General features: G+C 42.4%; 1 protein-coding gene across 1 annotated transcript in view; it reads right to left on the reverse strand.

Annotated features, from left to right (window-relative positions):
• mao (monoamine oxidase) overlaps positions 1–4,888 on the reverse strand; it is a 134,336-nt gene extending 129,448 nt beyond the window's left edge. The window contains exon 1 of the mRNA XM_052014013.1: positions 4,197–4,888. Within this exon, the coding sequence (XP_051869973.1) occupies positions 4,197–4,245 (49 nt within the window). The 5' untranslated portion in view covers positions 4,246–4,888. The remainder of the gene's footprint in view (positions 1–4,196) is intronic.
• Between the last annotated feature and the right edge of the window lie 6,828 nt (positions 4,889–11,716).

The following is an 11,716-nucleotide window of genomic DNA, read 5'->3' on the forward strand; positions in this document are numbered from 1 at the left end:
CACATTTCCACTGTGCACTTCCGCAAGAACATCTGTTCCCAATTTACGGTCCCGAGTTCCTGGCTAATAGCATCATAATTCCCCCTCCCCCAGTTAAATACTTTCCCATATCGTCTGCTCCTATCCCTCTCCGGCTATGGCAAAGGTCAAGGAGTTATGGTCACTATCTCCAAAATGCTCTCCCACTGAAAGATCTAAAAACATGATCTCAATGACAACAAAAAATGTTGTTTGGCTGTCTACATGCAGATGATTCTGTTCTGTGTTATTTCTTTAAAAATGATTGTTATTTCCACACACATTACATATCTTTCCAAAAGCAGTACACTATTATGGTCTTGTGGAACTCTTGGTTCCTCACACAGATTCAACACTCTCTTGCCTCTGGGGTTTTCCTTAGCCCAAGCTTGGAGTATTTTATCCTCTTACCTATAAAGTTTCCCTGGACGAGGGTGCACTCACATTCTGATCTGACTTTTAAGTTAAGTCATTTGCTCTTTGCTGCCTAGCAAATCTCATCTGTTTTCTTAAAGGTCACTTGGCTTCTTGAGGAAAGTGTTCTCACACCTTCAAATCTGCATTTCCAATCACTTCTAGTATCACTTCTAGTGTAATTACATGAAACCCCACATCTTCAATGAGCTTTACTGGGCTGGACATAGAAGAAAACAGGAGACTGGTTAATTTTTTCTTCTGGAAAGGAATTTTTTCAGTTAGCATTACTGAAAGAACTTCCTCAACAAAGGTTGCATCTCATATCTACCTCCTTCTTCAGCCCAGTCTGTCCAAGTTAAATTAAGTACATGTGCTTCAACCCCATCACAATAAGTATTCTTACCTGCACTCATTCCATCTCCTCACTGCCACAGCATAGTTCTGCCAAGCTAACTCAAATGTACTCCACTGTTCTACAACATTTCCATCATATATTTCAAGAATTTATGGTGTTGGTAGAGCAATTCTCAAAACCATCATGCACAACTTTTTAAATTAACTTTCAAACAATATAGCCAGCCCCAAGATGCTCACCAAAATAAAGTGAAGGTTGCTTTGATCAATCAACATCCATCTGCTATTGCTCTGTATTGATTCCTTCTTAATGAGTGCAACCAATGTTTTTCCACAAAGAAATTAACTTTTACTTAAAATTAACATAACATGCAGGATGCAGGATTGTCCAGACATGCTTATTTGCTGCCTCACAAGGGCACACCACAAGAACTCCCTAGAAAAATGTTAATATCTCAGTAACCATTGCTAGTGTTTACCCAGTCATGTCAAACATCTCATTAAATCAAGTGAATTGAACGCAAGGTACCAACTTGGTGAAGCCACATGTTTGTTATTTAACATTGTCTGCATAGCTCAACAGATTTGACACTTTGTCGCCTTGTATCAAGATGCATGTATGTGGTTTATTGACAAATATATGGGGAAACAGCTCAAGGCTTTTCTTCTGCATGGCGTTGTTTTTGCTTTTTATACAAACAAAATACAGCCACAGGCACCATCTGTGTGGACAACCAACGATGTATTTATAGCCGGTCATCCAATCTATTGCCTCCAAGGGGTTAAGAGAATGTTCAACTGGTCAATTGTTTCTCACCTGCTTTGTATACAGTTTTGCCATTCAATATGTATATTCTGCATTCTGCATCCTATATCCTGTCTCCTGTTCCCTGCCCCAGGCTAAAATCTAAACTGCATGTGTGACCTTCCTGCATTCTCTTCACTATTCTGTCTTCATGTTCTATTAACCCTTCAGTGTCCATTTAGATGAACTGGCGTCATCTTTCAATGATGGTACTACACACATACTAACCTGGAAGCAACGTTCTATGTACAGATAAGCAATAATAATAACAAACAATAGACCAGATCAAAGCTCTGTGGTCCTAAAATAGCCAGTTGTAATTGGTGGGGTGAATAAATAAATAGCCAGTGGGAAGAGACCATTCCTGTTCCTCAGTATTACCAGAATTCAATAAGTGAGCCAATAGTGATGTATTTCCAGTCACCTTCAGTCAGAATTCCCAAACAGTCAATCAATTCCTGCCTTGTCCAGGAGGTCCTCACCATTACAGAAGCAACTTCTGCTAAGTTCCCTTCTTTTGAGAACACTGAACTTTGCCAACATCCCAGCTTACACTGCTGAGGGTGTCTGTTATGGGAGGAAATTACGAGGCCAGACAGAGGAAAAGGTTCAAGGATGTGCTCAAAGTCTCCTTGAAAAAATGTAACATCCCCACTGATTCCTGGGAATGTCTGGCCCAAAGTGGAGAGGAGCATTCAGGATCATATTGAGAACCTCAATACCATGGACACAGAGGCCCTGCTTAAGCAGTGGAAGGACTACCCTGCTTATCAGCTACCATCTGTCCCACCTGCAGAAGAGACGCCTCATTTGCCATCTCAGAATTCAAAAGCAGAGGGGAAATGTCATCATTGATTCTGAGGAACTACCTAAGAAGAAGGAGATTGCTAAGGGTGTATTCCAGAAGTAGCCAATTCCCTTTGCAAACAACATTGAAATCTACTCAAAAATATATGGGAAAACTGCCCTGGGATACAATGCTCACCAAAAAAAACGCGACAAATCCTAGTCTAGTCATTCAACTCTTGATCAGTCTTCTCTCATTGGCCTAATCAAGGGCACTTGTTCAACAAAGCGTGCGCAGAAGTGATAAATTTGGGTTTTTTTTATCAGGACTGCTTTGTTCCAGACTTCATTACAGCCTTAATCTGAATTCCAAAGATGAAGTGAATCAACTGCGTCTGACATCAAAGCAACATGTGACAGAGTTTACCACAGTTTTACTTCCTGAAAGACAAATGGAAAACATGACTCTGGTTGAAACCACTGCAGGAAGATGGTTGTGGTTGTTGGAAGGCAAATGTCATAGCACAAGGAATTCTCCGTGACCATTTCTCTGCATAATGTAGCACAAGGAATTCTCCGCAACCATTTCTCTGGATAACGTCGTAAGTAACCAACTACTGTTGTTTCAGAAGAGACTTCCACACCCATCCCCCCCACCCCCCGGTCAGAAGGTCAAAAGTGGATATGTACATTATTGCTTGTTTAGTACTCAGCTCCACTTACAACTCATCAGAAGCAGTCCACGTCCAAATGCAGCAAAAGCCGTACAATATTCAATAGTGGATTGCTATCAAGGCAAGTGAGGCACAGATGTTACAAGTACCAGGCACTGACATCTCTAACAAGAAAATCCAACTACTGCCTCATGAAATTTTAAAGACATTATCAACAGAATTCCCCACCACCAATTACAGAAACATCATCAGACCAGCAACATAAGAACCTTGGATACTGGAGCGGGATAGCAGCTGGATGTTCTCCTAACTCCACAAAGCCTTTCCAACAGACAGAAGGCACGTTCAGTATTCAATATCCAGTACTAAATCAACGATTGAACAGGTTCTGCTCTTTACACATCCAGATTTTTGCTTTGCAAAACCTGTTGATTACCGGAGTTGACCCTAACTCTGCAGGTGAAACCAATAGCAACATAACTGGCTTAAAATAATACAATTCAGCATTGACCCCAGTCACTTCCATCCCCTCCCCCCCCACACCTCCATGAATATTGGCAGAACATGGAAAATCACTTCAACGCAAACGGTAAGGATGTATGAATAACAAGATAGCACATTAATTTTAATGCATTACTTTTTTGGTATTGTTGTTGGACGCAGAATTGAATACGCTAACAGTGGAAACGAGACACAAGGAAACAACGAATCAAGACAGTGGTTTAAACCATGATTTTAAAATATTACAGAGCAGGCAGGAGCATTAGTGGCCGCACATTGGTGAATGTTGGTATAAAACGTTAGTCTTTTGCTAAGTTGTGATACTGAAACCGGCATTTACTTAATTTATATAGCGGGAAGATAAACGTTGTGGTGCCGTGGTTCCGCATACCAGACGTTCACACTTTCCGGCCAAGGAATGCACGAATATCAACAGTAGCTCAGCACTGACCTTAATCTCACCCTGCCAATAAACCTCCAATTGTTACCAGCAGTCAGTAATGACAGCTACTGACAGATCACCCTCAACACATGCACACTGGCCTTCGTCTCACGTTATTTTCAAAGGGGCTCCACTTGCACTTTTACCCATTTTCATCTTGTTACAATAACCACGCATTTCTGGCGAAGTTAGGACTGACCTGAGATGCCGCCACCGATGACAATCACATCACATTTGTTGCTTGTCATGTTGCCACCACAGCCCAAGCTTCGTCCTCGGTGTCAATACTCAGTCGAGTGGCGGCGATAAGGGGCAGCGCACGGCTCTGAGCCTCTGAATGGTCCCTTTGTGCAGCTCCGCCCCGGGATCGTCACTCCGACCTCAGCCTGCAGCTCCACCTCCGACCATCACTCTTTTGTTATTGTCCTCGCTCACTCCGATTTATTTTGCAGCTCTCCGTCCCTGTGCGGGATGCCTGTCGGAGACGTGTTCAAAATGCAGAGCTTGTTTCCAAATCATTCCGCAGCCTCCGAGGTGTTGGGGAAGCGTAAGGAGTGCTCAGACATTTCTTTCGGTTATCAATTCAGACCCTGAACTTTGATGCTTTCAAATTCCTTGCTAATGGTCTGCGTTTCACAACGCTTCGTCCGCGTTCATTGGTTCACACGAGAGACTGCAGATGCTCCGAGTTCCTCCAGCAGTTTGTTTTTTCTTTGCTTCAATGGTTTACATGCACGTAAGTATCGGCTGTCACTTCAGGCCCCAGCTGCCTGACCATTCCCAGGTCTGTCCCGTGTAAATCTCAATCGATATGGCTGCTTTTCATGGCTCAAAGCGCCAATCCATAAGAATCGGAGACATATTTCACACTACGTTCCCAAGATACCGGTATCAACCATTTAACCCGCTTTACCAGTTACATAATCCCCAAATTCCACTTCCTGTTCCTCTCACCATTTGAACTGTCCCTCCCATTAATTTTCTTGGGGTCCACCAGTTTAGCTTTGAATATGATTTCAATACTGCTTTTTGGAAAGGTGTGAAGAAATGATGATGCATCCAAAAGTAATAGGATAGGGATGCAATAGCAGATGATTGGGTACACAATATGGTGATGGTTTTGGTGAAGTTAATGATGTTGCCACCGGTAACACATCACATTTGTTGCTTGTGATGTTGCCACTGTGTTTATGAGGCTGCCTCAAACGAAAAGAGAGAGACCAGAAAATGCACAGACTTTTTTCAAATGCAGCATGCCCCTTTACTCATGATGTTGACAGCAACATTCTCCACAAAGCTGAAGTTTGCAATATTGCAGAACTTCCTCCTGTTCTCGTTGTCCATCACTAATCAGAAGCGGCAACTGCAGAGTAACCAATCGCATGCTTGCTCTTTGTTGCTGGCCCTATTGCTGCCACGAATGCCTATAGAGCTGAGTGAGAAGAAAGCAGGAGGGTGGAGAGGTCTGGGTGGGTCAGAGGAAGGATAATAATTGAGAAGTTCAGTGAGGAAAAAGGGGAGCAAAGCATAAATGAAATAGAGAATTAGATTCAGAAAGAGGTCAGGAGATCACAGTTCAAGCTTAAACAGTACATGTAGATGGAATCCTTAAGCTGCTACTTCATGAATACCCCATAACAGTCATTGATGAGAATGATTCCATGAACATGGTGAACAGTATTATAATATTATTTATAAATGGTGTCTGAGGGTTTGCAGTTAAGTGACATCCCATCAGGGCTAATTGTGTGCACATTTGTTTACAATTGTCATGCTCCCACATGTACAAATATGTGTTTCCAACAAAAGAGCTGGAGAAATCATGCCTGATTTACACATCTCTGATTAGGCACATGTCTGATCCTGATGAGTTTATTGGGAGTGTGATGAACAAAGGTCAAAACACATTGGCCAAGAAATGGAAGGGCCAATCACAAAGAAAGGGGTTTGCAACAATCATTGTCACAGGCATGATTCTTGTTTATTATAAAAGTGAGGGGCTGAGGGATGAGTCTATACTGTTTGAAAAGAAACTATGGACAGGTCCAATCAACCTGTACAAACAGCAGCAAACAATGGGGTGAATTGCATGCAGCATCAAAGATGGAGATAATTAGAGGTGGGTTGAAGTTTCAATTAGTTAAGAGTTTAAAACTGTGCAAAATGTAAAGAGTACACTAATGCATGATACTTTATTAAGGTTTGTAACATTTATCCTATAATCCTATCTCATCTAATTCTGTTGTAGTTTCTTGTAATATTCACATCGTATGATTTGTGGAATTTCACCATATATTAGTGGTGTTACTTGGTTTCAATAGACTGGTGCCCTATGAGTGTTGGCTAATCCTTAACTCACCCAGTTAAGTTCAGCACCAAACACAGATGGAAGGTAACAGGGAGTATTACTTAGGCTTCTTTAAATGAGGCTATTACTGTACACAACATTGCAGATGCCCAATATAAGTGAAGCAAATCCTCCCTACCTTAATATTCAATTCCCTTTGCAATAAACAAAAACTTTCTGTTGGCTTCCTAGTTGCTTGCTGTATCTGCAAATTAGTCTTCTGCAAATCATGCACTAGGACACCTAGATCTCTCTGAATTTCAAGATGTCTGCAATCTCTCACCATTTGTATGCCTCTTTTAAAATTATTTTTCCTGTCTAAATGGCCAATTTCACACTTTTCTACATTATACTCCATTTGTCTGATCTTTATCCAGTCTATTAGAATACCTACATTACATCCCTTTGTGACTTCCTTATGTCCTCTTTCCAACTTTCGTATCTAAAGCAAAAACAGAAAAAGCTGGAAAACGCAGACAGCATCTGTGAAAAGAGAAACAGTCAATGCCTCTGCGACCCTTCTTCATGGGAAAGGGACAGGCGGAAATCCTGCTGGCGAACAGAGGAGAACCTCTTCACGGTTGACATTCTGGAAGAGAAGTGGCAGTGAATTCAACAACAAATGAAAATTTTTTTAAAACTGCAGATGCTGAACGTCTAAAACATAAACAGAAAATGGTGGGAAAACTCAGCAAATCAGCAAGGCCTATGTGGAAAGAGATACAGTCAATGATTCAGGTCTGCAACCACCTTTTTAAAACTTTCCTATCAATGTGTAATCAGCAAATTTAACAAACAAACTTCTGGAGGTCCCTTCATCCAAGTCATTTATATAAATTTTAAAAAGTCAAGCACTGTTCACTCCAGCACACCACTCATTAACATCTTACCAACCAGAAAAAGACCATTTACAACTACACTCTGTTTCATGTTGCCAGCCAAACTTCTATCAATGTCAATATGTTACCTCCCGTACTGTGAGCTTTTATTTTCCAGAATAATCTTTGATGCAGCATCTTATCAAATGCCTTCTGGAAATCTAATATCACACATCTGCTTATGCCCATTTATCCACAGCACTAGTTATTTATTCGAAGAAGTCCTTCTCAAGATCTATAAACTCAGCTGATCAGAAATGAACTCTATTTAAGAAAGGAGGAAGGTGGATGACCTCTCATTTACCAACATTGTACTCCATCTGCCAGACCCTTGCCCACTTAACTTATCGATATCTCTCTGTAGACTCTCCGCATCCTCTGCTACATCTATTCCTTGGTTTATTGCGTGTGCCACTATAATGTTATTATTTGGTGGCCTATAGACAACTCCTACTAGTTATTTTTACCCTTTACTATTCCTAAGGGCAGGCAAGGTAGTGTAATGGTTAGCATAATGCTATTTCAGCGCCAGAGATGCGGGTTCAATTCCAGCCACCGTCTGTAAGGAGTTTTTACGTTCTCCCCATGACTGCGTGGGTTTCCTCCAGGTGCTCTGGTTTCCTCCCACGTTCCAAAGACATACGGGTTAGGAAGTTGTGGGCATGCTATGTTAGCACCGGAAGTGTGGCGACACTTGAGGGCTGCCCCCAGAACACTCTATGCAAAAGATGCATTTCACTGTGTGTTTTGATGTACATGTGACTAATAAAGATGTCTTGTCTTGAAGAGACAGATTATTTAGTCTGATGTCAGTATCAGAGAAAATGCTGAAACCTATTCTTAGGGAAGTGATGATAGGGCAATTAGAAAATAATAATTGGATTGGGCAGAATTCCTTAGATTCGGGATCAGTTCCTGAGGATTGGAGAATGGCTAATGTTATCCCACTTTTTAAGAAAGGAGGGAGGGAGAAAACGGGGAACTATCATCCAGTTAGCCTAATATCTGTGATGGGGAAGATGCTAGAGTCCATTATTAAGGACGAAATAGCGGCATATTTGGATAGCAATGATAGGATTGGGTCGAGTCAACATGGATTTACCAAGGGCAAATCATGCTCGACTAATCTACTGGAGTTTTTTGAGGATGTAACCAGGAAAATAGACGAGGGAGATTCAGTGGATGTTGTATACCTCGACTTTCAGAAGGCATTTGACAAAGTGCCACACAGAAGATTGTTGGGTAAAATTAGGGCTCATGGAATTGGGGGCAGGTATTAACATGGATAGAAAACTGGTTGGCGGATAGGAAACAAAGGGTAGGGGTGAATGGATGTTTCTCAGAATGGCAGGCCGTGACTAGTGGGGTGCTACAGGGCTCGGTGCTGGGACCGCAGCTGTTTACGATCTATGTTGATGATTTAGATGAAGGCATTGTGAATAACATTAGCAAGTTTGCTGATGATACAAAGTTGGGTGGCAGTGCGACATGTGAAGAGGAAGTTAGGAGAATTCAAGGTGATTTGGATAGGTTGGGTAAGTGGGCAGATACTTGGCAGATGAAGTTTAATGTAGATAAGTGTGAGGTTATCCACTTTGGGAGCAGGAACAGAAAGGCGGATTATTATCTGAATGGTGTGGAGTTAGGTAAGGGGGAAATACAAAGGGATCTAGGAGTCCTTGTTCATCAGTCACTGAAAGTGAATGAGCAAGTGCAGCAGGCAGTGATGAAGGCTAATGGAATGTTGGCCTGTATTACGAGGGGAATTGAGTACAAAAGCAAAGAGATTCTTTTGCATTTGTACAGGGCCCTGGTGAGACCACTCCTGGAGTATTGTGTACAGTTTTGGTCTCCAGGGTTAAGGAAGGATATCCTGGCTATAGAGGGCGTGCAGCGTAGGTTTACGAGGTTAATTCCGGGGATGTCGGGACTGTCTTATGCGGAGAGGTTGGAGAGACTGGGATTGTACACGCTGGAATTGAGAAGATTGAGAGGGGATCTGATTGAAACATACAGGATTATTAAGGGATTAGACAAAATAGAGACAGGAAATATGTTCCAGATGTTGGGGAAGTCCAGGACCGGGGGCATGATTTAAGAATAAGGGCTAGGCCATTTAGGACAGAGGTGAGGGAAAACTTCTTCTCCCAGAGGGTTGTGAATTTGTGGAATGCACTGCCTCAGAGGGCAATGGAGGCCAATTCTCTGGGCACTTTCAAGAAGGAGCTAGATAGGTTTCTTATAGATAGGAGAATCAAGGGATATGCGGACAAGGCAGGAACAGGATATTGATTGTTGAGGATCAGCCATGATCTCAAAATGGTGGTGCAGACTCGAAGGGCCGAATGGTCTACTTCTGCTCCTATTGTCTATTGTCTAACATGGATTTATGAAAGGGAAATCACATTTGACAAATGTATACATGTTTTTTTTTCAGTGGGTAAATTACTGAATAGAAAATGGTGAAGTTAATGAGTGGTATTTTGACTTCCAGAAGACTGATAAGGTAGGATGCAGGAGATTATTAAACAGAGTGGAGTGCACAGCATTGGAGATACTATACTCATAAGAAATTATTTTAAAATTAAATTAAATTCTACTTACAGCGTGGTAACAGGCCCTTTTGGTGCAATGAGTCTGCGCCGCCCATTTTAAACCCCAAATTAACCTACCCGTACATCTTTAGAATGTGGGAGGAAACCAGAGCACCCGGAGAACGTACAACTCCTTACAGACAGTGACGGGAATCGAACCCCGATCGGTGGCGCTGTAATAGTGTCGCGCTAACCGCTACACTACCGTGCCGCCCACATGTGAAGATAGGAAAAAGAGAGATGGAGTTAATCAGTCATTTTTGATGGGAGACTGTGACTAGTTATGTGCTGCAGGGATCTTGCTGTGGTCGCAGCTGTTTACAATCTCTATCAATGATTTGGATGAGGAGACTGAGTTTTTCAAAGTTTGCTGATGATACAAATCTGAATGGCAGATTTGAGGAAAATGCTAAGAGGCTTCTGGGGGATTTATACAGGTTAAATCAAAAGGCATAAACAAGGCCAATGGAATATAATGTAGAAAAACATGAGGTCATCCAGTTTGGTGGAAAAAAAATAGAAAGCTAGAATTTTTTTATAAAATGGTGAGAGATTAAAAGGTGTTGTTGTTCAGAGACACCTGGGGGTCCTTGTACCCGAATTGCTTAAGGTCACTGCCCAGGTAAAGCAGGCAATTAGGAAGGGAAATGGTATATTGACCGTTATTAGATTCATTCAGGCCCTTCGGCCTAACTAGTCCATGCCGACCAAGGTGCCCACCCAGCTAGTCCCAATTTCCTACGTTTGGCCCATATCCCTCTAAGCCCCACCCCTGTATGTACCTATCCAAGTGCTTCTTAAATGATACTATTGTACCTGCCTCAACCACTTCCTCTGGCAGCTCATTCCATGTACTCACCACCCTCTGCATGAAAAGGTTGCCCCTCAGGTCCCTTTTAAATCTTTCCCCTCTCACCTTAAACACATGCCCCCTAGTTTTGGACTCCCCTACCCTGGGGAAAAGACTGTAACCATCCACCTTATCTATGCCTCTCATAATTTTAAACACTTCTATAAAGTCACCCCTTATTCTCCTATGTTTCAAGGAATAAAGACCTAGCCTAGCCCACCTCTCCCTATAACTCAAGCCTCGAGTCCTGGCAACATCCTCGTAAATTTTCTCTGCACCCTTTCCAATTTAACCATGTCTTTCCTATAACAGGACGACCAAAATTGTACACAGTACTCCAAGTGCGGTCTCACCAACAACTTGCACAACTGCAAGATAATGTTCCAGTTCCTATACTCAGTGCTCTGACTGATGAAGGCCGATATGCTAAACGCCTTGTAAGAGGATTTGAGTACAAGAGCAGCAATAACTTGCTCCAATTACATAAATCCCTGGATATGCTTACAATTGAGGAACAGCTGCCAGGGTGCACCAGATGGATTGCTGGGATGCAGGTCTGTCTTAACTCAAAAGAGTATAGACCTTGTCTGCTTAGTCTCTCCTTATCCATCAAACCCGACAAGGTAGGTAGACCCAATCTGTATGCAATATTCCCAATGAAATCTGACAACCAATGGATCAGGTAAAAGTACTGAGTTCCTGCCACAATTAGTTATGAATGGTGGTGGACAATTAAATAGTGAACAGGAGATGGAAGCTCAAGGCAAATCTCTTCCTCATTCCTGGGGCCAGCCACATGCATACAAAAGACAAGTTGCAACTGCGTTCAGCCAGCATGGCCACGTGGATGATCTATTCTGAGATCTCCACTGTCACAGAAGCCAGCCTTCAGTCAACTAACAATCTATTGGAGGAACTTGGCAGATCGAGCAGCATCTATGTGGGGGGGGGGGGCGGGGGGTGGGGGGAGGGTAGCGGAAGGAATTGTTGATGTTTCAGGTTGGAACCCTGCATCAGGACTGAGTGGAGAAGGGAAATGGCCAGTACAAA

The sequence above is a fragment of the Pristis pectinata genome, chromosome 4 (genome assembly GCF_009764475.1).
Source record: "Pristis pectinata isolate sPriPec2 chromosome 4, sPriPec2.1.pri, whole genome shotgun sequence".
Lineage (NCBI taxonomy): Eukaryota > Metazoa > Chordata > Chondrichthyes > Rhinopristiformes > Pristidae > Pristis > Pristis pectinata.